Source organism: Hemitrygon akajei, chromosome 27 (genome assembly GCF_048418815.1).
Source record: "Hemitrygon akajei chromosome 27, sHemAka1.3, whole genome shotgun sequence".
NCBI classification, from domain to species: Eukaryota; Metazoa; Chordata; class Chondrichthyes; order Myliobatiformes; family Dasyatidae; genus Hemitrygon; species Hemitrygon akajei.
This window is the reverse complement of record NC_133150.1, coordinates 22,551,447-22,578,733: the sequence shown is the minus strand read 5'-3', so window position 1 is coordinate 22,578,733 and position 27,287 is coordinate 22,551,447. Positions and strand designations below refer to the sequence as shown.

Here is a 27,287-nt window from a genome sequence, read left to right as displayed (position 1 = left end):
GAATGTGAACTGTGTAGTACGACACGATCTCAACACTTAATAGATGTAATTTTATCGAGTGTTTGTACTGAAGTTTAATGAAAAAGTCAAGTTATACATTATCCTTGTGAGGCCAATTTAAATGATTATGAAATTTACATCTTTCAGTTTAAAATGACCCTTTTCCGAGACCTCTTTAGAAAAAAAAACACACTTGGCAGTTCGTCGGAGGAAGTATTTGTTAAGTTTAACGTTATAAAAATAGCTGGACTGGTGTAACGTGATTCATGGCGGCTGTTAAGGAACAATATGCGAACGGGAGCACTTTGCTCGTCACGCCGCTGACTGGGCTACCTTAAAAACACAATCTGCAGCGGAGATGTATTTGTGCATCACGCGTTACACAAACTTTTCTCCCCGCTCCATAAAGAAAAAAAGCCAACCTCGCCAGCGTGAATATTTTAATGACACGCCAGTCAGTAAATTAAACACCCTTGACTTATTTATGTGCCGATCGCAGCACTAGCAGGGTTAATTACGCGCTGTTGCATATCTGGATAATTACAACAGGCGATCAATAGACGCTGCCAAGCAGTGACTAGCTGCAGTTGGAGACCTCATTGCTGCAGGGTTCAAGTAGAATGTGGTTCTTATAGCGTGGAAGAGGAGAAAGGGCAGCGATCGGGGCTTTTACAACCCAGATGCACATCGCGCCCCGTGGATCTCCTGGTGTGCGCTTAGTGGATTCGCGCGATCGGTGACAGTCCAGACTGGAGATTTACACAGGTGCCTTGTTTTTGGATTAGTGTTGTGTCTTTTTTTCCCTCTGAAATCGATAGCGACTTCTGGGGCTTGAATGTGGAGAGAGGATCTGCATGTGTGGTCTTGGTGCAGATGAGACGCACAGAAGCTGAGCTCTGAAGCCGGGAGATCCGAACATGCTGCCGGCCTGGAGGGGGCTCTGCACTGGGGCAGGAGCAGCCCTTTGCTGCCTCCTCGTCTGGATCATCTACTCGCACTTAGTCAAAGAAGGTAAATGGTTGCCTACCGTGATAAATAGCACTGCAATATTCTGTCACACCTTTCCTTAAAGCTAGCCCGATAAAGTTCAAGTGCTAGATACCGAGGAGGATTGCCGCCAATTACATTCTGTTCCTCATCTTTCTTCCAACAACCCTTGATTTCAGATGCCTTTACTTGTGTAATATTTGGGCACGGAACTGATATCACAACCATGCCAAACGGCTTTGATTATTGAGATGAATATACATCCTGCAGCGAAAAATATTTAGACACCTATACACGCCTGCGTAATTACAATAAATATGTACGCATTTTCTGGTGCGTACATGGGGACGGCGGCATCTATTCTGCACCGTGGTTACATGTCAGTAACTAAACACACTCGTGTACTCCAGCGGATTTAACCAGTGAAATAGGTGTGTTATGATAGGACACCAGTATGTTTAATTCCACACGGTTGCTGTCAGATGTTAAATTGGGGAATAAGAACTAGACATTGTTCCAGCAGAACTCTGTCTGCTTTTCGGGAATGCTTTGAGACTTTCAAAAGCAGCGGTGTTGAATCGTGGGCCTGGCGATTAAACCGTGGCACACAACTTGTGGGCCAGTATCTGAAAATGACTGGTATGTTAGACAGGTGAGCGAGAGGGCTGTGGGCGTTAGGCTGCCCCTGCACACGTGAGGACAGACCGAACGTTATTGTTCGCGTGTGTGACCACAAACGGACGGCAAAGTTTGACAGAATTGTCGCGAAAGCACCATTTACTGTGCGTCTCCCCCCACCCCCAACTTTCTAGCCGCTCAGGCACATAGATTATAAAGGCACGGTGCCGGGGCGCTGGACCTTTCGGCAGCAAACTTAGCATTGAACAGGAAATAAGAGCAATTTTGTCCTGTCAAGCCGATACAGAAACAAGCAACCACCTGTGTCCCGTGAACGTGTGCTAGGCTGTGCAAAGCGTGCCCATAGGTCTAATCTCGTTGCCTGATCCAGGTTTTCTGGTCCATTTGACAATTTGCTCTATATGATATGACTGCTGGGTACAACTTAATTCCAGTTTTTTTTTTGCAGACTCCTATTGCTGAAGCTTGGGGAAAGGGGGGTTTCCGTTCGAAACACTTTTTCTTAAAACACCCTGAAACTTTTCAGACTATATATAAATATAAACCAGGTATGCTCGATTAAATCAAATTATGTTTATTTGCTCTAGGGTGGACTTTTAAATTGAGTTCCACGATAATGCTCTTTACCCTTTGGGTTGGAGCAGATAAGTTTGCACTAGTGTGACAGAATGAATACCCATAACTATCCGTAACAAGGAAATGCTCGCGAAAACCTATTAATACATTCGGTAGAAGTATTTCGAAAAGGATTGGCGGTTCTGTCGTTAGAGCAAAGTAGTCAAATTGGCAGAAGGAATTTCTATTATAAATACTAGCCAACTCGGGATTCTCATCTAAATCCTATGGAGAATCCTTTACTTTCTCAACAGGATGCAGCTGTGTAAAAGGCTGAACGTGCTTATCATGTACGCATTATTATTGCTAAATGGGTCGAATATGAACAATGGCAGAAGGAAAATGAAAGTAATGACCGTTTCATAGTTTCTCCCTTCGCCACGCTCTCAGTTCTCCATGGAGAGCGCCTGCAGCAACCGTTTGGACTACTGTAATGCTATTTTGAACTGGTCAGTAGAGGGTGCACAAAGCAATGGGTTATCAGTCGAACCGTGTCTTCTCCAACCTAGATTATCCTCTAGTCAGTAGGTGCTGCGGTGATGGTATCAAATCGGAAATCTACTGAGTACTGAACTAATTAAGGCTGAAATATACAACATTTCCTCTGTCTCCTCTATCTTAGTTCTCTATGAACTGTAAAATAGTTGCCAATTAAGGAAATAACAAAGTCCTTTATTAATGGAAATGTTAAACTATACGACAGACTTTTCCAAATAAGCCACCTTAAACTTTCTGCAATTTGTCGTAGCGCAAAGCACGAGTCACGTGGTAAATCCTTAAATGGGTGACGGCATTCATCATCCAAAACTGTTCTGTATTAAAGTTGCATCCCTCTTTTAATAGTAAAAGCTGAAATATCCCCAAATCCAAAGGTGGTTCTCCAAACTGAAACTTTCTACTTTCAGACATGCTATTTCATCTTTTTGTAACGACTTTTCGTCATCATCTAGGGGAAAAAAAAGCGTGCGCTAGCTTGAAACAAAGCCACCCCTTGTCTGGACGAGTATCTCTGCCTTTCCAGAATGCGGCCCTTATTGGTTCTGATTCTCAGGAGCCTATCAGGCTGTGGCATTGGTGCTGTGTAGGGTTATAACAACTTCAGATTACTTCTGATGTCCTTTCTCATGTGGTATTTGCCCAATGAGAGATGCCCTCATTAATCATGACCTTGTACAATCAGGTATGTGTTGAGCCACTACTGCCTTCTGCCTCATCTGCTTTTACACTTTACCCTCGCTGTGCTTCAAGCATCTAGCAGTAGCAAGCAACCTTTGCTCTGGTGTTGTACCACTCTTTTGGCCATCTACAGTTCTTTTGTTTTCCCTGTAATTTTTTTTTGTGCTTCTGGTCTTGGCTGCCTTTCTTGTTGGCAGTTCTGGTTTCAGCTGTTTCATGTTCCTGTGCAGAGGTCCTTGTTATCTTTGATTAGAGCAGGGGTTCTCAACCTGTGTCCATGGACACCTTGGTAATGCTAAGGCTCCATGGCATAAAACAGGCTTGGGAATCCTTGGATTAGAGTACTGCAGAGGTAGGCTTTTCTAATTAAACGTCTCGCTGTAATGATGTCTTCTGCAAATCATTATCCACTGTCACATCGTTCTCAACCTTCCCAATTACCCTATGTTAAGTGAAGTGATCCGACTCTGTCTTTGAGGGGGAAAAACCTCAAATTCTCACTGGTCCTTGGTCTCTCTGTTCATTCATGGCCAGTTGATAATTTTATTCTGCAGAGCAAAACATTGCAGTTTGGGGGCAATAAACTTTGTGCTGCTGAAGATCAGGTCATTTTGAGTACATTGTTCAGATGTCACATGGAAGTGTGGTCAGGAACAGACTTAGCCGCAGGTTGTGTTTGTTTCCATTTTGGCTGAATTACTTAAGGTATTGAATTTTACCAATTTACCTAATATGCTCCTCATTCTCCAGTATCAATGGCTGAGAGAATGGATTTTCATCCTGCCAATTCCATTGTCTCAAACTCAGTGTTCTCATCATTTCTTGTTTCACTAGATAGGGTCACATAGGAGAATTGTTTGCCCAGCCATCATAAAAACTTTATATTTGTCTTTCTCCTCCCAGTTACCACTTACCTCCCAGCCTTTGTCATTAGATCCACTCCTCCATCCTCTATCAGTTCATCAAACTTCTTTACTTGGATTCACCTATTACTAATTTCACCCCTTGCCCTCATCTTTTTACACAGGATATCTGCCCCAGTCCTCTGAGTTCAGATGAAGAGATTCAATGAAACATTGCTCATTTCCTTCCACAGATCATTAAGCTCCTCCAGCATTTTTTTTATTTACTCCCTATTCCAGCATCTGTGTTTTGTATCTCCAATTTCTACAGCCTCTTTGTAACTTGGTGGTGCTGCAGCGATTATCTTGAGTGGCTGCGATTATTGTGCACGTATGGAGTTTTCCAATATGTTTATTGGTAAAATATGTGCAGAGCAAATATCACAGCCAGTAACTCCTTGCGCACAATGTGTCACTGGAACTGTCAGGGCTCTGCTTGAATTTTCTCTTCGCTGATCCTCCTGCTGTGAGGTTCTTTTCTGAGTCGTCTTCCTGCAGTGTCAGCTCCTTATCAGAGTACTCCATCATGCATTCCGCTGTGACTGATGCTTATGTTGGAGCAGTTGCTCACGAGTATTTAAGCAGGGCCACTTCACTATCGCATTGGTCAGTCGTTTAACTGGCTCACTCAATTGACTGAGATGGGACAGGAACATACTCATGCAATTGATAAAACCAAGTATTGTTCATCTATCAGGTTTGTTGAGCTCCATGTACTCTGCTGCCTTGATCATTGAAGGATATAACTTTGGACCATCTCTTGTGATTATGTGACCCATAATAGAGATTTTTTTTTCATATTGAACTTTTTTTTTCTTGTTCAACTTCATTTGCTTCTTTCTTTATCTGATCTCCAGGGTTCTCAGTTTGCAGCAATAGTCTAATTTTGCCTGTTCTGTTCATTTATTTTTGAAGGCCAATTTGTCATCAGCTACAGACTTTCCTGACTGAGACTTTTAATCACAGCATGCAGTATTTGTTGAGAAACCCTCCAGAGCTATGTTCATTCCAAGTGGCATTCTTTTGGAAAGGTAACGCATTAACGGTGAACTTCAAAGCATACTTGTCCTAGTTCTGATGAAGGTTCATTGACCGGAAACAATAGTTTTGATTCTTTTTCCACAGATACCCCCTGAATTGCTAAGTACTTCCATAATTTTTTTGCATTTGTATTAAATATTAACTCTTCATCAAATGTACATGTCAGAAATTATTAATCAGGTACAGTACAATAATAAAATGCTTCCTTTATGGGTAGCAAACATCTTTGCTCATCATAGGCTTAGGGTCCATTAAGGTCTCTTGGATCAAGGCAAGTTTAAGCTCTCCTCTTGATTTCTCAGCACATTCCAAGTTTATTCACAGGAAATAGGCCTCTCAACTGCGGCTAGAGAGACTGTCTTAGTCAGCCTGTCTATTCTGCTTTGATTCTACTTGAAAACCACTGGAACATTTCTTGGTGGATGATTTGTCTTGGCTTCAGCAAAGTATTATTTGCTTCCATTTTTCTGTTCCCTGAAAAACATTGCAAATGGATTTGTGAATTGTGTAGCTGAAGTGGATGCTGGTATTGAATCATCATTTATGATCTTCTCCTGTCTACTTTTGTTAGGCCCAACTGCTGTATGGAACTGCTTCTAAATATAGCTGTGACATTTTCTGCTCTCCTCCAATGAAAATCACATTGTATATTTTTTATTTCTCTCAGTTCATTCCCTTCAAAGATCATCTTCCAGTGAGCTTGTACACTGTCACCGCCTTGCGTGTTGAAATATATTACTCACTGGTTTCAGCTGAAACACCTAGTGTCTGGTGGCTTGGTTTGGGAGGACATTAAAAATTGTTGCAGAATGAATCTGTTTCCACTGTTAGCACTTGCACAGTTTGGTGTAAATATATCTGGTCTCTCGGATTCCACAAATATATCTGCTGTTGACAAAATAATTTTTGCTAAATCACAATCATCTACTCATAATCTTAGGCCTGATAAAGCTGCAAAGGATCTCCTCTGTTCTTGGTCACTCATAAATACTGGAAAAGCTCAGCTGTTTTATTTCTGGGGAGGATTCATTGAACTATTAATGCAACTAATGCATCCTCTAGAATTTCATTTGAGGGCTTTCTGCTGTAGTATGATTCTTCCTCCACATGACCAGCATTTATTGTCTGTTCTGATTTTTCTGCCATAGGCAACACAATAGGCAATCTGAACTCTTTCTTCCCTTCCATTCCTTAGAGAAGTTGCTTGCTTTATAAATTCAATTAATTGGACTGATTTATGTTCCTTTGTGATCTCACTCTGTCTGTGTGTGTGTGTGTGTGTGTGTGTGTGTGTGTGTGTGTGTGTGTGTGTGTGTGTGTGTGTGTGTCTCTCTCTCTCTCTCTCTCTCTCTCTCTCTGTCCTGTCAGTGTACCTCAATGTTTCTTAGTGCATATCCACACATAATCTCAATTGGGAGGCAGCATGATTAATGTTTGGTATTCAGAATCAGTTCCTGCATTTAAATATGACAGTATGCCTCAATTCTTTCTCATTTACTGTCCACAATACTGGAAAATAATTGGTAATTCAAACTAGATTAAAATCATCATATTAGATGGTGCAAAGCAAACTGCTGGAGGAGCTCCAGAGGTCATAGAATCTCAGCATAGAAAACTGGAGGGTTATGTAGGAGTGGGGGGTTGCATTAATCTTATTATAAGGTCAACACAACATCATGGGCTGAAGAGACTATACTGTGATGTAGTGTTCAATATTCTAAGTCAGGCAGCATCTATGGAGCAAAATGGAGGGTTGTGTTCCAGGATTCACATCCTTCATCTTGACTGAAAGGTAGAGGCAGAGCATACTTTCTGTGGTTTTCTTCCAAGCAGACAGACGTTAGAACTTTCTACACATTGTTACAGCTCTGGGATCAGTTAGTCATAACTAAGGAGACAGCAGTAGTGCCTGTTATTCTCCACAACTATTATTACAAATATAGTAGATCTCCCAGCTGTGTTTGTAAACAGTTCATCAATCTGTCATTAAGCCATGTTTGAAGAAGAGAATTGCTGTGAATCTATATTGTAAAATTGGCGTTCTAACTGAATTCTGTGAATTCCATTTTAATGTGGTCTTTATTAAAGTTGATTAGAAATATAACTTGTAGCACAGTCATCTATGATTAAATATCCCTTAGGTATGGAAATAGAAGGTAGCCCTTCAAAGACAGCTGATGTAAAACCTAGGAAATTATACTTGAGCTTGGTTTTCAGCTTTGTGTGTGTTTGGAGGAATTATGGAGTATTTTTGATGAAGCTATGAATTATTGCTGGTTTTCTGAGAGGTATTTGAAATCATGAAGGGTATACAGAGTGGATAAAATCTGTTGGTGGAAGGTCAGAAAGGAATGGAGATGATTGACAGAGAGATGAAAAATAATGAGAGAAGTCTTTTGTATGCTGACAAAAGTTAAGGTCTGGAATGCCATTGTGTCATAGAGTAATATGGCATGGAAGCAGGGCCCTTTGATCAACTCCTCCATGGCAACCATCAGGTTTGTCCTATTTACCCATGTTTGGCCTATATTCTAAACCTCTTCTGTGTACTAATGTCATTTAAGTGTTATTGATATACCTGCCTCTGCCAGAGTATTCCATGTGCTCAGCACCCTCTGCATGAAGTTGTTGCCCCTTTCAAATCTTTTACCTCACACCTTAAACTCTATGTGCTCCAATTTTTAGTTCTCCATCCTTGATCTCATGTTCACCCTATCTATACCCCTCATGATTTTATGTGCCTCTATATGATCACAAGATAACAAGACAAAGGAGCAGAAGTAGGCTATTCGGCCCATCGAGTCTGCTCTGCCACTCCACCATGGAGAAACTATTCTCCTGTCTAGTTCCAATTTCCGGCTTTTTTTCCCATATCCATTGATACCCTGACAAATTAGACACCTGTCAATCTCCGCCTTAAAAACCCTCAATGATTGGGCCTCCACAGCTTTATGTGGCAACGAATTCCATAAATCCACAACCCTCTGGCTAAAAAATATTTTCCTCATCACTGTTTTAAATGGGTACCCTCTAATTCTAAGACTATGACTTCTTGTCCTGGACTCGCCCACCAAGGGAAACAGCCTTTCGACATCTACTCTGTCCAACCCTTTCAACATTTGAAATACTTCTATGAGATCCCCCTCATTCTTCTATACTCTAATGAATACAGTCCAAGAGCCAACAAACGCTCCTCATATGTTAGTCCCTGCATTCCAGGAATCATCCTAGTGAATCTTCTCTGAACTCTCTCCAACATCAGCACATCCTTTCTAAGATAGGGGGCCCAAAACTGTACACAGTATTCCAAATGGGGTCTCACTAGTGCCCCATAGAGCCTCATCAACACCTCCTTACTCTTATACACTATTCCTCTTGAAATGAATGCCAACATAGCATTCACTTTCCTTACTGCTGATCCAACCTGGTGGTTAACCTTTAGAGTATCCTGCACTAGGGCCCTTAAGTCCGTTTGCACTTCTGATTTTTGTACTTTCTCCCCATCTAAATAATAATCTGCCCGATTGTTTCTTCTTCCAAAATGTACAACCGTACATTTCTCAACATTGTATCTCATCTGCCATTTCTTTGCCCACTCTCCTAAACTGACTAAGTCTCTCTGCAACCTTTCCGTTTCCTCAACACTTCCTGCTCCTCCACCTATCTTGGTGTTATCCGCAAACTTGGCCACAAAACCATTTAATCCATAATCTAAATCATTGATATACAGTGTAAAAAGAAGAGGCCCCAACACCGACCCCTGTGACAACCAGTCAGAATAGGATCCCTGTATTCCCACTCTTTGCTTTCTGCCTATTAGCCAATGTTCCACCCATTCCAATATCCTTCCTGTAATTCCATGGGCCCTCATCTTATTAAGCAGCCTTTTATGCAGCACCTTTTATGGTCAAGTACAAGAAAATTTCAACCCTTAAGTGTCTTAAGGGAGCTGCCCCTACAACGTGTAAAAGTAGCAGCAGATTCAATGGTAGCCTTCAGGAGAGTGGTCTACCTGAACTGCCATTAGATGAGTTAGTGAAGACTTGATTGGCTGAATATGCTTATTCAACTTAGTAACCAATCGGTGGTTCGCTGACAATCAAATAGTGATTAGATAATGCCTCAAAAGAACTCTTCAATCAAAGTAGGCACGAATCAACTGAGGGTTGTGGAACCTATTTGCAATTTTGACAGGACTTGTTTTAAGTGTTTCTTACTGTAGAAGAAGGGACGGGGTGGTTTATTTTCCTAGATCTACTGGAGGAGGACTAATTGTAATGACCCGCTGCTGAGGACTAGTGTTCAGACAACTTAAAAGTGGGAGACCAGTGTAGGTACGCTCAGGAGGGAGTGGTGGAACTGATCCACATTTTGTAAAATATTTTGTGCTGCTTGCTTGCTAGCTCTGATGTGAAAGAGAATTTTAATCAAACAGAAGTCCATGGCCATTCTATGCTCCGTGCGAGCAAAGTCTGGAATGAATAAAGCCATTGCTGTGCATTTCAGCAGATTAACTGAAGCAAGGCCAAAAACACAAGGTATTACAGAGGCAGTAATACTGTAGGTGTCCTTGATAATGGCGTAGATTCCATGGATGACATAGAAAACTTGGAATCTAATTGCATTCGTAAATACAAAATAGAAACTCACAAGAGAATTATTTTGCAATTGAATGGAAGCATACAGTAACTTCCCTGTAACAGTGTTTGAAATGTTGCACTTAAGTAGCAGAATGTATTTGTCAGAGTTCTGCTGTATTTTATTTATGTGTAGAGGAAATTTAAAAATATTATTTTAATACATTATTGTAAGAGTTTTAGGTCACAATTATAGAGTCATACAAATGGGAACAGTTCCTTCATCTATACTGACCAAGATGCGTATCTACACTAATACCATTTTCTTGCATTAAGCCCATATCCTTTTATTCCTTTCCTATTTCTGTACTTGACCAAATGCATTTGAAATGTTCTGATTGAACCTGCCTGTACAACTATCTCTGGCAACTTGTTCACAGACTTACTTGTCAGACCACAAAAAATCTCTCCATTTCACTATGCAAACAACAAAGTTCCTGGTAACAATCCCTGTGATTCAGATACTTAATTAATAGGTGCAAAGTTCACTCGAGGTTATGTGCTGTTTTCTAAGGAATGGATTGTGAGAAAATATCAGCAATCATTGTAGAATACTGAACAATATTGTGATTTACAGTATAAAATTTTAAGCCATTTGGAAACAAATATTTTGGTATTACTAACTTTTCAAGAAAGATGTGAACTTTTTTCACATTGGAGTAAATAGTTCCAGAGTCACAACTGAAATATCTTCACACTTTAAAGTGAAAGATGTTTGGAAAATTGAGAAATAGTGAATAGCTGAGGTAGGGGTTTGGGAAGAATGATAATCATGAGGTGTATCAATAAAACAAAGGTGTAAAATTTAAAGATCAGCCTTATTTTTCCCAAGTACATTAAATATACAGTGAAATGTGTTGTTTTGCATCAATGGCCAACACAGTCTGAAAATTACACTGGGGGCAGCACGCATGTGTCACCACTTTTCCGGTGCCAACACGTGCACACAACTTACTAACTCTAACCCATTTATCTTGGGAATGTGAGAGGAAACCAGAGCACCCAGAGGAATGCCACACAGTCATGGGGTGAAGGTACAAAATCTGTTCGGACAGTGGTGGGAATTGAACCCCAGTTGGTGGTGCTGAAATACTGTCAGACTGCAGATGTGCTACTGTGCCACGTGCATTGGAAGTAAGCGGTAGAACAACATATTAACAGCAATTGCAGACTGTTCTGCATTAACAGTCAAAAATGCATATTCAAATGGACATAAAAAAGAGGTTAATTAGACCTGCAAAGATAACAAGGCTGCATGATTTGTAAATTAATATAATTAAGTTCATGAGAGTTAAAATGCTTGTTGCAGTAAGTATTTATAATAACAATTTATTAACTGCATTTATTTCCTTAAATAAAATCAATATTTGGGTTCCCTTTTAATTCCTGCAATTATATTAGATGCATGAGGCTACAGATGCTGGAATCTGGAGCTACAAACAAAAAGCTGGACTTAGCTGAAGAATCTCAACCCAAAACATCAACTGTCCATTTCCCTCCACATATTGGACATTATTGATGAAACACATGGAAACCTGATTTTCAAAAACCATCTATTCCATAGACTCATTGTGATCTGGAAAAACCAAAGTAGAAATGCTATGTTAAAAATGTATGTCCATGGCTTTAAAAGTAACCTGACAAAGACAGAGCTTGCAGCACACACAAAATGCTGGAGGAACTCAGCAGGCCAGGCAGCATCAATAGAAAAGAGTATAGTCAACGTTTCAGGCTGAGACCTTTCATCAGAACTGGAGAAAAAAAGATGAGGAGTCAGAGTTAGAAGGTGGGGTGAAGAGTGAAACACAAAGTGATAGATAAAACCCAGAGTGGGGGGGAGGGAGGAAGTAAAAAGTTAGGAAATTAATTGGTTGAAGAGATACAGGACTGGAGAATGGGAAGCTGACAGGAGAGGATCGAAGGCCAGGGAAGAAAGAAAAGGGGGAGGTGATGGGGTAGGTAAGGAAATATGGTGAGAGAGGGAAGGGTTATGATCTCACTGTGGTGCTCCTCCCCCTTCTCTTTCTCCAGCACTGTATCTCTTTCACCAATCAACTTCTCAGCTCTTTATTTCACCCCATTTCATCTATCATCTTGTGTTTCTAACACCACCCCCCCCACCTTCTAACTGTGACTCCTCATATTTTTTTCCCCTTCAGTCCTGATGAAGGGTCTCAGCCCAAAATGTGGAGTATACTTTTTTCCATAGATGCTGCCTGGCCTGCTGAGTTCTTCCAGCATTTTGTGTGTGTTGCTTGGATTTCCAGCATCTGCGGATTTTCTCATGTTTGTGAATGATAGTTTGACCTTGGATGGCATTGAGCTGCAATAAGGATGGAAAAAGCACTCGGCATCCGCTGAATATTATGTCATTATTTCATCACATTCATTTGATGAAATAATAATTTTTAAGAATTGGTAATCTGCATTAGGACTTTCCATGAATATTATTTCCAGCTGTTGTTCTTCTGTGTTATCACCACAAAGAACAAACATCTCTTGTATTTGTCTGATTGACTGTTCATTGTAAGCATATTGTTTGGTGCCTTTTGAGATCAAGCTTTATAGGATAAAGTTAGCTGTAGAAGACTAACATGACTGCATTGTTTTAATAATTCATAGAAACAGTTCCTCCCTCCGGACATTGTTTTCTGAGCCCAATTGTATAGGTCACTTCCACAATGAGACTCCAATGATATTTGTGCAAAAAGTATTCCCCTTAACTATTCTAACCTTTTTCTTTGATTCATACACTAGTTTTTGAATTAATGGTAAAACAACATCTTGGTAGCAGCAAGCATCCACCTCTGACATCATCAAATCTGGAGACCTTTTGGTTTCCAGACAGTAAAGCATATTATATAGAATATAATATAGAATGTTATATAGCTGCTTCACAATATTATTTCCATCCATAGAAATTATGAAATGGCATTAAAAAGCATTGACCTGCTGTCAAATTTTTTAAAGGCGAATGAAAATTAACCACAATTAAAAACGTTACCAACTTCAAAACTAGTACATAAACTCAATTAATTAAAGTAAGTGTAAGCTGTTTAAAATGCACTCATATCCCCTGCCATCTCTATTCATTGAAACAAAAAAAGTACCGGTAGTTTGTTACTCCAGGTCTAACCTAGTACAGATTCAGAGTGGGTGCTGAGTCCAGCAGGGCAATGCAGTCAGCAAAACCTGACCGGGTGTTCCTTGTGAAGTTGCTGATATTTCTCAGGAGAATCCAGCCCCAAATTTATCCCCTTCTATTACAAATAACTTACGATCTTTTAAAGATTGTTAGTCAAACTGAAGAAAAAAAACTAAGGCCACTGAGATAAATCAGTGGGGGGAGTTTATTTTTTTATTTTGGTGTGCTTTTTCTTTAGTGGAACAAACTGCTTCAAGGATTGCTGTGGGGGACAAAAGAACGGAAGCTGTTACCTAAACCTGTACAAAGTCAAAAGGACTTTTGAGTCCTTTTGAATGAATATATATCTCTGCAAGCATACTTCACATTGATGTTAAAGAAATATAGATGCGGAAATCAAAAGCAAAAAAAAAAAACTTCAGTTGCTGGAAATCTGAAATATAAGCAAGAAATATAAGCAAATATAACCTGAAATGTCAACAATTCCTTTCCTCCCACAGCTGTTGCTCAAAATGTCAAGTTCTTCTAGCAGAATGTTGCTAGATATATTCCACAGTTCAGGTAGGATCTGAGGAGAAATGGTGTTAATATTTCAAGACTTTTCATCTACCTGCCCAGTTGATTTTTTTTTCCCCCAGCATTTTTTTGTTTGTATTCCAAGGAAAGCAAATTACATTAAGGTTTGCTGTATTTTTCTTCAAATGTCCACGGAAGTAACTTATTATATCGTGCTAAGAAATGTGGATCATATTAGAGTTCATTTTCAAAGTTCAATCCAAAGAAAGTTTGTCAAATTTTAGCCAGGATAGATCAGAAAATAGGGAAGTAGCTGCTATATATGTGCCTTTCTGTGTAAGTGCCTTTTTTCACATTTCTGTTGCTTTTGAATTTGTGTTGGCAATCAACAATTTAAGTCAAAAAGTTGCTCAGATTAGTATGCTTAATTCATCAAGCTCATAATGATTTAGTTGATAGACCAACTATTGCCATTATTATCATTTAATTACATTTATTGATTTGTTTTATTATAAATTAGAGGCAATTGCATGGAGTTAACAAATTTCATGACACATGTCTGATTCTGAATAGTAAACACCATAAATTTACTCCATGTATTTAATCTCTGTAATTTCTTGAGCCACTATATAAATAGACGGTTAACTGTTTTATGAAAGCCATGGGCAATATAGTCAGGTCCATAGAGGGGAAGCTGGTTTCCTTGATGTGCTGAGCTGTGTCCAATGCTCTCAGCAGTTTCTTGTGGTCTTAGGCAGAGCAGTTGCTATACTGAGCTGTGATACATCCCATAGGGATGCTTTCGATGATGCATCGATAAAATGTTATTTAATCAATGGTCATTTTAGTACTAATTTTGTTCTTGCAGAACACTTAGAACCCTAAAATTTTGTTTTGGATTGAATCAATGGATGAAAATTTGTAGTCTAACGGATTCATGAGCTGAAATAGAGCCGGGTTCCCCAACCTGGGGTCTGTAGACTCCTTGTTTAAAGGAATTGGCACATGGCATAAGAAATGTTGGGAACACTTGTCATAGAGCCCTAGAGGAATACCATGTGGATACAGGCCCTCAAGTCCAATGAGTCCATGCTGAATGTGGAGCCTACTCAGCTAGTCTCAATTTCCTGTGTTTGGCCCATATCTCCCTAATCCCTAAACTTCTCTGTACTTCTAAGTACTTCTGAAATGATACAGTTATACCTGCTTCAATCACAAGATCTATCCTGGCCAAACTATAACTCAGACTCTCTAGTCCTCGTATCATTCTCATAAGTATTTTCTGCACTCTTTCCAGTTTAACCACATCTGTCCTTAAAACAGGTGACCAAGACTGTGCACAGTACTCCTAATGCAGCTTCACCAACAACTTGTATGACGGCAACATAATGTCCTAACTCCTAAACTCAGTGACATGAGTGAAAACCAGAAATGCTAAATGCCTTTATCACCACCCTGTCAGGCTGTTAGTTTTAATGAACTATGCACGTGTATTCCTAAGTCTTAACTGTTTAATTACACTCTCTAGTGCCCCACCATCCATAGTGTCAGTCTTGCGTGAGTCTGACTTCACAAATATCACCTTGCACTTATCTGTGTTGAAATCCATTTACCCCTCCTTGAACCCACTTCCCTAACTGGTTAACAACAACAACCTTCACGATCAGCAACACCCTACTCTGCTGATCAAGCTCTTTGGATTTTCATTCAAATCATTTACACAGCAGTGTGCAAAAGTCTTGGGGCACATGTTAAAAAAAATTCTGTAAAGCTAAGATGCTTTCAGAGATGTTACATTTCATTATTTTTAAATCTCAAAAATATTCCAATAGAGAACAGTAAAGAACTAAATAAAATCAATACTTGGTGTGTCCGCCCTTTGCCTTTAAAACTGCATTAGGTACTCTGTCATACAGTTTTATTCGAAAGTTGGCTGGTAGTTTGTTCCAAGCATCTTGGAGAACTTGCCACAGTTCTTCTGCAGTCTTTGTCTGACTTGATTCTGTCTCTCCAGGTAATCCCAGACAAACTCAGTGGTGTTGAGATCAGGGCTCTGTGGAGGCTGTACCATCTGAAACAATATAAAATTCTAGGGTGCCTAAGACTTTTACATAGTGTTGCATAAATAACAAATAACAAGGGTCCTAACACTGACCCCTATGGCACACCTAGCTTCAGGCCTCCGTTTTAAGAAACCACCTACAACCTCCATCCTCAGCTTCCTATCTCTGATCCAATTTTGGATGCACAGAACTAGCCCTCCCTGGATTCCATGTGACCTAACCAAGACCAATCCATCATGTGGGACGTTGTTGCTGAAATCCAAATTGACAACATTCATCGAAAACTCTCATCATTTACCTATCATTGCAGACCAGTCTGACAAGTAGAACCCTTTTGATGGCCTTGCTAGAATCCAGATGGACAACATCCACTGAAAACTCTCATTTACCTTTTTTGGTTACCTCTTCAAAAGTCTCTAATGTATGACCTCCCATGCACAATGCCATGCTGACTCCACTTAATTAGATCAGGATTCTACCAATATTTGGACTGTTGTCTGTGCAAATGCTTGAGGATCCTGTCTCTCAGAATTCCCTCCAGTAACTTCCCCAGTACTGATGTCAGGCTGAGCAGCCTGTAGTTCCTTGGCTTGCCTTTGCTACACTTCTTAAACCAAAGAGCCTTGTTGATGGCTAACAATGAAACAAATACAGTACCTCTCGACAAAGGCCTCTGCAATTTCCGCTCTTGCCTCCTACAAATCCCAGGATGTACTTGGCCAGGCCCTGGGTATACATCTACTTTAATATACCGTAGTGCTGCAAACATCTTGCTGGTAATGTGCATGTCCTCCACAATATCTCCACAGTTCCCTTGTCCCTTGTGAACTGTTTTTATTTCAAATCTGAAGAATAATTGTAGCTTGACCAGACATAATTTCATGATGGGAGAGGCATTTTGAGAAAAAAGTTCTGAAAAGGCCACTGTTGCTAGGATACCACATGTAGCCACTGGTTATGAAATTGGCTGGGTATTCCCTTACATGGTTTCTGCCTATACTGAGCTCAGTGGACTTCAGCTTTGACTTGTTGAGAATGCAGCACTCCTCTACACATAATTAAAGATCATAACATTATTCAAAAGGTACTATTGTTCACAATATTCCAGCTAATTCTCTCCCCTCATGGCTGTACATGAGTCAGTCCCGTAAGCTTTGTTTTTGTGCTTTCATTTTTTTTGTTCCTTTTGAATTTTGTTGCACTTTCATATTACTGTTATTTTATTATATTCCGAAGTGTAGAATTTTGATTGCTGCAATCAAAATGTAAGATTTGGAAGGTATTTTATCTGGTCAATTCTCTCGGTATTTTGGAATATCTGACGAGGGTTGAGGGGCAGGCCTGTTGGCAACAAATGAGCTGCTAGGGCTCCAGCTCCTGCACCCATAAACCCAAATTCTGTACCTAGGGAATATATTAAGTTTTTCCATTGGCAGCTATGCATCAGTACTAGACAGTGTTGAAGACATGCCAAGACTTCGCGGGATAAGATCAAGTATATGGGTAGATTTGGCAGAACCATGAAGGTGAATTTATTGTTGAACTCCGAAGCATACAGAACTACTAATCCATCACCTGGTCACCATCCAATTACTAATTCAACAGAACCTGACAGCAGTGATAGAGAAATTAATGATGACAGGTGCTTAAAATTTACCTTTCCCAATGGGAATCTGGAATGGTATAAATTGCACTGTTCTTCTTTTACATGACAACATTCTACAAAGTGTAGAATTTAGTACAAATGGGTATCTGTTGATGGGTGAGGACTTGATTGGTGGAAGGATTTGTTTCCATGCTATATGCATCTAAGCCTTTGACTCTAAACATGTGTCCGCTCGTCCAATAAAGGACAATTTTTAAATACTTACTTGGACTTAAAGTTTGCACACTTGGCAAAGTCAAGGTTGTGGCAGAGAGTCTAGGTGGATTCTAAGGATCCTTGGCTGTTCTTTGCCATCCTGAACATGCTCCTCAATTACCTAATGTGCTTCCACTGGTTGGGGTCAACCATGGACGTTGTGCCCTAGCTGTCAAAGTCAACACACAAGCCAGTACATAAAGTCATAGAGGTGTACAGCAAGCCAGGACATTACAATATGGAGAGCAAGCTGTTGCCCCTCTCCATAAGACCATAAAACATAGGAGCAGAATCAAGCCATTCCATCATGTAGATCCCTGATCCCACTTAACCCCATAAACCTGCCTTCTTGCCATATCATATGATGCCCTGACCAATCAGGAAACTATTAACTTCCGCTTTAAATATACCCATGGACTTGGGTCAGAGCATTCTACAGATTCACCACTCTCTGGCTTAAAAAAAAATCCTTCTTGCCTCTGTTCTAAAAGGTCACCCCTCAATTTTGAGGTTGCGCCCTCTAATTCAGGATATTTCCACCATGGGGAAACATCCTCTCCACATCCACATTGTCTAGTTCATTCAATATTCGCTAGGTTTCAATGATGTCCTCCCGCATTCTTCTAAATTCCAGTGAGTATAGGCCCAAAGCTGCCAAATGTTCCTCATATGTTAACCCCTTCATTCCCAGAACCATCTCTGAGAACATCCTCTGGTCCCTTTCCAATGTCAACACATCTTTTCTGTGATACAGGGCCCAAAACTGTGGACAGTCCTCCAAGTGTGGCCTGACTACTGCCTTATAAAGCCTCCACATGATCTCTTTGCTTGTATATTCTATTCACCCTTGAAATTATCTCCAACATTGCCTTTGCCTTCTTAACACAGACTCAACATGTAAATTATTCTTCTGGGAGTCTTGCACGAGGACTCCTAAGTCCCTTTGCGCCTTTGATACTTGAATTTTCTCCCATTTAGATAATAGTCTGCACTATTGTTCCTTTTACCAAAATGAATATCATACATTTCCCAACACTGTATTCCATTTTTCCATTTCTTCCCATTTTTTTCCAACTTGTCTACGTCCTGCTGCAATCACCTTGCTTCCTCAGCACTACCTACCCCTATACCTAATTTTTGATCATCCACAAACTTTGTTACAGAGCCATAAGTTTGACAAACAATGTGAAAAGTAGCGGTCCCAATACTGACCCCTGAAGAACAGCACTATTCACTGGCAGCCAATCAGAAAAGGCACCCTTTATTTCCACTCACTGCCTCCTACCTGTAAGCCATTTCTCTATCCATTCCAGTATCTTTCCTGTAATGCCATAGGATTTTACCTTGTTAAGAAGCTTCAGGTGTGGCACCTTATCAAATGCTTTCTGAAAATCCAAGTCCAACCTGCTTGTTACTTCCTCGAAGAACTCTAATAGATTTGTCAGGCAAGGTTTCCCTTTACTGACTTTGACTTATTTTATAATTAGTCTCCAAGTACCCTGAAACTCCATTCTTAATAATAGACTCCAACACTTTCTCAGTCACTAAGGTTAGGCTAACTGGCCTATAATTTCCTTCCTTCTTAAAGAGTAAAGTGACATTTGCAATCTTCCAGTCCTCTGGGACCACGCCAGAATCAAGTGATTCTTGAAAGATCATGATCAATACACCAGTTATCTCTTCAGCAACCTCTCTCAGGGCCCCTGGATGTAGTCTATCTGGTCCAGGAGACCTAAGACCTTTGAATTTGCCTAGGACTTTTTCCTTTGTAATATCAATGGCACTCACTCCTGCTCCCTGACACTCATAGACCTCTAGCACACTGCTAGTGTCTTCAACTGTGAAGAATGATGCAAAGTACTCATTAAGTTCTTCTGTCATTTCTTTGTCCCTCATCTCTACCTCACCGGCATCATTTTCTAGTGGTCCAATTTCAACTCTCACCTCCCCTTGACTCTGTATATAACTGAAAATATTTTAGTATCCTGCTTTATATTATTATTGGCCATATTATTATTGACTAGTTTGCCTCCATATTTTATCTATTTTGCTAAAGTTATTTTTTTAGTTGCCTTTTGTTGGGTTTTAAAAGCTTCCTCAGCATCCAACTTCCCACACTTTTTACTACCTTGTATGCCCTTGATTTTATGCAGTCCTTAACTTCCCTTGTCAGCTATGGTCGCTTACTTTTACCATTTGAGAACTACTTCCATGGGACATATCTATTCTTCGCCTGGTGAACTATTCCCAGAAACTTCAGCCATCTCTGCTCTGCTGTCAACCCCGCCAGTGTCCTCCGTCAATCCACCTGGGCAAGCTCCTCTCTCATGCCTCTGTAATTCCCTTTATTCCCTACCTCCATACAGCAAATAATTCTGAAGGAATGGCAGAGACGTATACATTTAGCTACCAGTGGCATCATAGGAGTTTCCGGTCAGTGTTAAACTCAACATAGGACTACTTTAAGGACTCTAGCTTTGATTTTGTTTTTTTGTTGGCATTTACTCCCGAAGCCTTTCTGTGACAGGGTATCGCCACAAGGCAGCAGAGGCTCCAGTTCAGGGTTTTCCTTCTAGAGGAGCTGCCAACCATGGCTGACAAGCCTCATCTGACCAAAGCTATTGGTTTTAAGGGCCTTTTCCCCTTCTGTCAGTTGAAATGGTTCTGCCGGGCTAAGAAGCTAAGCTACACATGGCCAGGGTCTGGATTTGTTTGTCAGAGGCTATTTGAGACACATGGTGGTGGGAGCTAATCCCTACTACTACCTGCCCCTCCACCCCCCCAGCTATGACAACCTTAAGGAACTTTCAATTACCTAGTCATCTCTATTTAGATTGGAATCTCCAAAGATGGATGTGGCAGGATAGATTTCGAGGCTTGCCTTCCTTTCTTGTATGATTTAATAGTTTCTTCTGTATCCTCATGGGAATATGAGATGGGGAACAGAAGTCACTGCAGAGATAAGCACTTCTATAAAAATATTATGCACGCTAACATCTATTGTATCATGGTATTGTAATGTCTGTGTGTAGTCTGGCATCAGATGGTGAATTGAGTGACAAAGTCATATTTGAAAAATGATAAAAGTGCTGATAAGATATAAACTCAGGAATGTTATCAATGTATTCCTATTCCAATATTACAGCAGATTTTTATTTCCCACATCAAAAGAGATATCAACTTTTATAGCATTGTCTGTTCTGGCAATCAATAATTATGCCATCTACATGGCAAGCTGTCCATACTTGCTCCAGTCACAGTCAGATATTGAATCCAGCTATTGCTTGCATAGCCTTGTCCAAAGTGGAAGTGGCGTAGGTAAGAGTGTTATCTTCAGAAGGTGTGCGGATCAGCATGTGTTTTCACCCATTCATGTCGTTCTGATTTGCGACATGTTGATGTCACTGCCAAGCAAGCTCACCAATGCCTCTACATCCTCGGAAGGCTGAATAAATTTGTATTGTCCCTGTTGAGTGTTAACAATTTTTATCACTGCATCATAGTCTGGATACGTAATGACTTGGTATGACAACTTCTCTGCACGTGACGGCAAGAAACTGCAGGGAGCTGCAGTCTAGCGCACCACAGAGATCAGCCTCCCTTCTATGGACTCCAATGATACTTGCTGCCTCAGTAAAGAAGTCAGAATAGTCAAATACCACACTCACCTGGGGCATTCTTTCTTCGCCCCTCTCCCATCGGGCAAAGATACAAAAGCACATTCCACCGGGCTCAAGGACAGGCTCTATCCCCCTGTTATCAGACTCTTGAATGGGCATTTTGTATGATTAGATGGTCTCTTGTCCTCACTACCTACTTCGCCATGATCATGCATTTTATTGTTTATCTGCACTGTACCTTTTCATTAGGTTTTTTACTTTATTCTGTGTTGTTACCTTATTACTTGTGTGTTGTGTAATGATCTGTATAAATAGTATAGAAGACAAGCTTTTTACTATATCTTAATACATGTGACAATAAGATGCCAGTACCAATATCAATGCTGCATGGTAAAAGCTCCTGTTAGCCAGGTATAGTCTATTGACAATGGATCTCTCATGGAGGTTTATGGAATAAAACTGAAACTAGTAGTATTCCCTTGTGTTCCTGGCTACATAACAATTCTGCAGTCTATTTATTGGTGCCTTTTCTTATTTGATATAATCTAAAAGTAACAAAAAGAATTGTGTCCAGATGGCGAAGCAGATATGAAATTGCTTCTAATAGGCTAACTGGGTATTGAGTGAAACTTAACTTCAGGTGAAGCCAAGTTTTTAAGCATTTCTCAGATGATCAGTTGACTCTTATATACACTGAGTGACCACTTTATAACATAATGAAGTGGCCACTGAGAGAGAGATGTTCATGGACTTCTGCTGTTGTAGCCCATCCACTTCAAGGTTCACTGTGTTATGCTTTCAGAGATGCTCTTCTGCTCACCACAGTTGTAACACATGGTTATTTGAGTTACTGTTGCCTTCCTGTCAGCGTGGACTAGTTTGGCCATTAGCTGATTAGATATTTGCATTAATGAGCTGGTGTACCTATTAAAGTAGCCACTGAGTTTTAATTTTTTTGATTGTAATGTTCTAGATTTTCAGTCAGTTGTGAATGTCAAGCTAGTTCAATTAGACATTTAAGTTGTCACCTCTGTGGAACTGAACTACAAGGGGTGATTGATAAGTTTGTGGCCCTAAGGTAGAAGGAGTCAATTTTAGAAAACCTAGCACACTTATTTTTCAACATAGTCCCCTCCTACATGTACACACTTTGTCAAGTGGTCGTGGAGCATATGGATCTCTTCTTTGTAGAAGTGGTCCACAGCAGGGTGATTGATAAGTTCATGGCCTAAGGTAGAAGGAGATGAGTTATTAACTTCAAACTTTCTGCATTATCACTCAAAGAGCTGAACTGCACGTACATGTAACGAGAGCGTCTTGGACCTCCAGGTAGTCCCCTGCAAGGGTGATTGATAAGTTCGTGGCCTAAGGTAGAAGGAGATAGGTATTACAGCTCTCGTTACGTGCACGTACATTTCAAATCTTTCAGTGAAAATGCAGGAAGTTTGAAGTTAACAACGCCTACCTTAGGCCACAAACTTATCAATCACTACATGCTGTGGACCACTTCTGGAGGTCCAAGACGCCGACTTCTACAAAGAAGGGATCCATGTGTAAATGCAGGGAAAATAAATGTGCTAGGTTTTCTAAAATTGACTCCCTAGGCCACAAACTTATTAATCCTCTTATGGACATGTCTACTATCGCTTAGAGGTTCAAGATTCATCACTATTATTGAGAATACCCTATCTAGTCTTTACAGTGTTAAATAAACTTCACAGTAGAATATTACACTTACTGCTTTTGTTTCTAAAATTATGATGAAGATTTTTTCATTAGTAGGAAACCACATTCGTAATATACACATATTTTCATCTTGTAACATATACAGTATTTTCATCTTAAATTTGAGGCTAAGAATAACTAAACATGATGGTTCAAAACCAAGAGAGAAAATTTTCTTTTCTAATATTCACTGCCTGGTTATGAAAATTACTGGCGGAGGCTAGTATTTCCTGGCTCTTTTAAGCTACCTTTGGCATGATAGTAATGGACTGTTGTCTCAACATACTGCAAAAGTCCTCCACAGGCTATTCTACTCCTTAAAATGATATGGGAATGTATAAGGGAAGATGCAGCAGCTCAGGGCTTATCATCTTATAAGAAAGGTTTACATGGTTTGTGTACGGTTTAAAGATCCCGATGAAAATGGTTTGTATAGTTTTTGGTGTTATAAAGAGATAATAGTTAACAGCTTTTAAGCACTGCAGCTGTAACCACCTTCTCATGATATACCCTGCCAAGACTGTAATTGTGTCTGAGCCAGCTGGATCAAAGGTTCTTTGATATTTCCAAAGATGATCATTGAAATTAGATGCTTAATATTTTGAATGATGTTTTCCTGCCACTAATGCATTCTGATGACTCAAGCAGCCTTAAAAAAAAAAGTGAAATTATTATTTTAAGTCTTTGTGAATAAAACATATAATTGCACAATGATTCTCAGAAAAAAATTTCTCTTAGTGGAATTGTTCATGCTCAGCTGGATGTTGTAGCAATAAAGTACAGAGGTGATTCACCAAGTTTTTGCCTGGAATAGAAGGATATAGTTATAAGGCGATATTTATTCTCATTGGAAGTAAGGGGCTGAGGATTGACCTTGGAGGTTACCAGTATTTGAGATGCATACAGAAGATAGATGCTATGTTGAAGTTGTACAAGATGTTAATGAGGCCTAATTTGGAGTATTGCGTGCAGTTTTGGTCACCCACCTACAAGAAAGATATAAACAAGTTTGAAAGAGTACAGAGAAAATCTACAAGGATGTTGCTGGGTCTGGAGGTCCTGAGGTATAAGGAAAGATTGAATCCACTAGTATTCCTTAGAACATAGAAGATTGAGAGGCGATTTGACAGAGGCATACAAAATTAAGAGGGATATAGATAGGGTAAATGCAAGCAGGCTTTTTCCACTGATGTTGGATGGGACTACATCCAGAAGTTAAGGGTGAAAGGTGAAAAGCTTAAGAGAAACATGAGGGAAACTTTTTCTCTCAGAGGATCATGAGAGTGTGGAATGAGCTGCCAGCACATGCAGTGCACGTGAGCTCAATTTCAGCGTTTAAGAAAAATTTGGATAGGTACAAGCATGGTAGAGGAATGGAGGGCTATGGTACTGGTGCATGTCAATGGGAGTAGGCAGATTAAATTGCTTCAGCATGAACTAGATAGGCCAAAGGGCCTGTTACTATGCTCTACTTCTATATGACTCTACAGATGGTCAGAAACATTCTCCCAGGGTAGGAGAGTCTAGAACTAGAGGTTACTGGTTTCAGTTGAGATGGAAGAAATTTCAAGAATTTATGAGGAGTAAGTTTTTCATGGAGTGTGGTGGCTATCTGGAGTGAGCTATCGGAGAAGTAGTAAAGGCAGGTACAACTATATGTTGTTTAGAAGGCATTTGGACAGTATTTGGATTGCACAGATGGAAGGATTATGGGCCGTATCAATAATTCTACAATATAACAGAAACTTATGGAGCAGGCAGTCAAAAAGAAATCACAATGTAGCTGTGCCTGTCTACTGTACTATGCCTCTGACATCAATGGAATTAATTTGACTGAGACGGATCACATGCTGACGTGATGGCGTGGCATGTTCAGTGTTACTGACCACGTGGATTTCTCTGCAGTACTACATACAGCGGAAACACAGACCATGTAGTTCAACAGACTTCTTATTGGTATTTATAATAGATACCATTCCCCTCCATATCTATTCATTTATGCTGTCAACCTCAGCAATTTGAATCAACTCGTATTCCACTATAATGGGTTATTTCAAGGCCAATTTCAGCATAATCTCTGCCCCTTTCTGCCCTCTGTTCTTTAGCTTTCTCAAAAAAGTCCTTGCTTCTGGGTTCTCTATTTAATCTATTGGTGATTATTCTATATTTAAGCCACAGTTTCAGGTTTCCCAAAGTAGAAATATTTTCTCTGCATCTACTCTTCCCCAGCCCTTTCTAAATAGAAGAGCTCCTTTATAGCAAAAATGATGTCAGGCTGGAGATTTACCAGACCAAAGTCAAATACCTGGATATAAAAGTAACTGGGTGAATTAGGCTACATTTGCAGAATGTGCAGAACAATTGAGGAATAAAAGTTCCTTTTCTATTTAGTTTTTATGAACTCTCTTGAGCTTTTCTGATCATTATATTACTTTGGCTGTGTTAAGTCCTGAGTATATATTTTTCACCTTTAGAGAATTTGACTTCATGCAGCATATGACAAATAGCAAGCTTAACTTTTTAATACTTTAATGTTGTTGTATCTCAATAGATAAGCTTGTTTCAGTCAATATGATAAAAGTTGCTAATTTTCCAGCTGTCCTTTTGTTCTTCAAACCTCTTGGTATCCTTCATCAGTTCCAACTATCTACTGCGCATGACTCAGTGTGGTTCTTGCTTTCAGAGCCATCACCCCCCCAGTCAATTTTACAGGGATTTATTGCGGCTCAGAATGGCTTCTGACATAAGAGGAAAGTAACTGATTCTTTGATTCTGCACACGCACCACTCCCACTAGCTGTATCCTCACAAGATCCCTTGATTTCTCTGAGCATACAACATTAAACAGCTCTGATTGTTCCAAATCCCTCTTCTGTCACTCCCTTTATACATTTATTAAGTAAGTTTCAGGAAAGATAACTGCTTAGGGCAACCTATCCATTTCACTTTCTGCTGCCTGCTATTTGTACATATGCAGTGGGTAGAGAGAATGGATTATTTAATATTGCCAAAACGTGACATTTTTCTTTGTGAAAAGGAAACCTTATTATATTTTTGTTTGAAAACAGCTTGAGAGAGTTTTGCAGCATATCAGTTCTTCATCATATACAGATATGTATCATTTTAATTTTTTTTCCTCTATTAATGAACTATTAGGCTATGCACATCAGTAAATGCTCCCCACCCAACCTCTGCTGCAAATCACTATATAAAGCTTCTGACCGCCTTTCTAATGCATAAGAGAGGTGGGATTTATGGCTAACTATTCCTTATGCTGCTTGTCAGAGGACCTTTCTCACTCTGTGAAGATACCGGAGTGAACATTAGTATGAATTCTCCGGGTAGTTGTTGCAACAAGATGTTTCACTCTCATAGCGATAGGCTGTGCAAAGAATAGAAGTTTATTTTTATCAGTAAGTTCCCTAAACGATTATTTCATAAAATATTAGGTTGGACTCATTCATACATATTATTCAATATGTATAGCAGCCACTGAATGGATTTGATACATGTTGCTTGGTGAGTGTGTTTAGATAAATGGCTTCTCACCTCTGAAGGCTCCTTTCCCAATCACAGGAATAAATATGTGAAATGCTTTTAATGACCATTTCCTGAAAAGCTTTATCTTACAACAGAATGGGTTTCAATACATGAAATGGCCACTTCATTAGGTATACATTTTGTAGCTCATTAATGCAAATATCTAATCTGCCAATCATATGACAGCAACTCAGTTCAAAAAAAGCATGCAGGTATGTTCAACGGGTTTAGCTGTTGTTCAGAGCAAACATCAGAAAGGGAAGGAAATGTGATCTAAGTGACTTTGACCGTGGAAATGATTGTTGGTGCCAGACAGGATGGTTTGAGTATCTCAGAAGGTGCTGATCTCCTGGGATTTTCAATGCACATCAGTCTCTAGAGTATGATACACAAATATAAATGAATACATATATAAATCCAGTGAATGGCAGTTCTATGGTTTTAAAAATGCCTTGATAATGAGAGAAGGCAGAGAAGAACAACCAGACTGGTTCAAGCTGCCAGGAAGGAGACAGTAATTGAAATTAGCCACAAGTTACAACAGTGGTGTACAGAAGAACATCTTTGAATGCACAGCACATTGAACCATGAAGTGGGTGGGTTGCAGCAGAAGACTACTTAATTAGTTACATGAGGTACCTAATAAAGTGGCAGCTTAGTGTATGTGAAATCCTTTTAAATGACTGTCCACTGAAAAGCAGTATCACACAATGGAGTCTGTTTCAATTAAATGTCACTATTCCTGTTGGTCTTAATGAACTGTCAGATTAGGTTTGAACGTATTTCAGAATCAATTTCCAATCCAGCATTGAAATCATTAG

At 39.8% G+C, this 27,287-nt stretch overlaps 1 protein-coding gene across 1 annotated transcript in view; it reads left to right on the top strand.

The window, feature by feature from the left end:
• The first annotated feature begins 483 nt into the window (after nt 1-483).
• Nucleotides 484-27,287, top strand: part of LOC140717184 (chemokine-like protein TAFA-5) — a 677,422-nt gene continuing 650,618 nt past the window's right edge. The window contains exon 1 of the mRNA XM_073030476.1: nt 484-1,011. Coding sequence (XP_072886577.1) covers nt 918-1,011 — 94 coding nt within the window. The 5' untranslated portion in view covers nt 484-917. The remainder of the gene's footprint in view (nt 1,012-27,287) is intronic.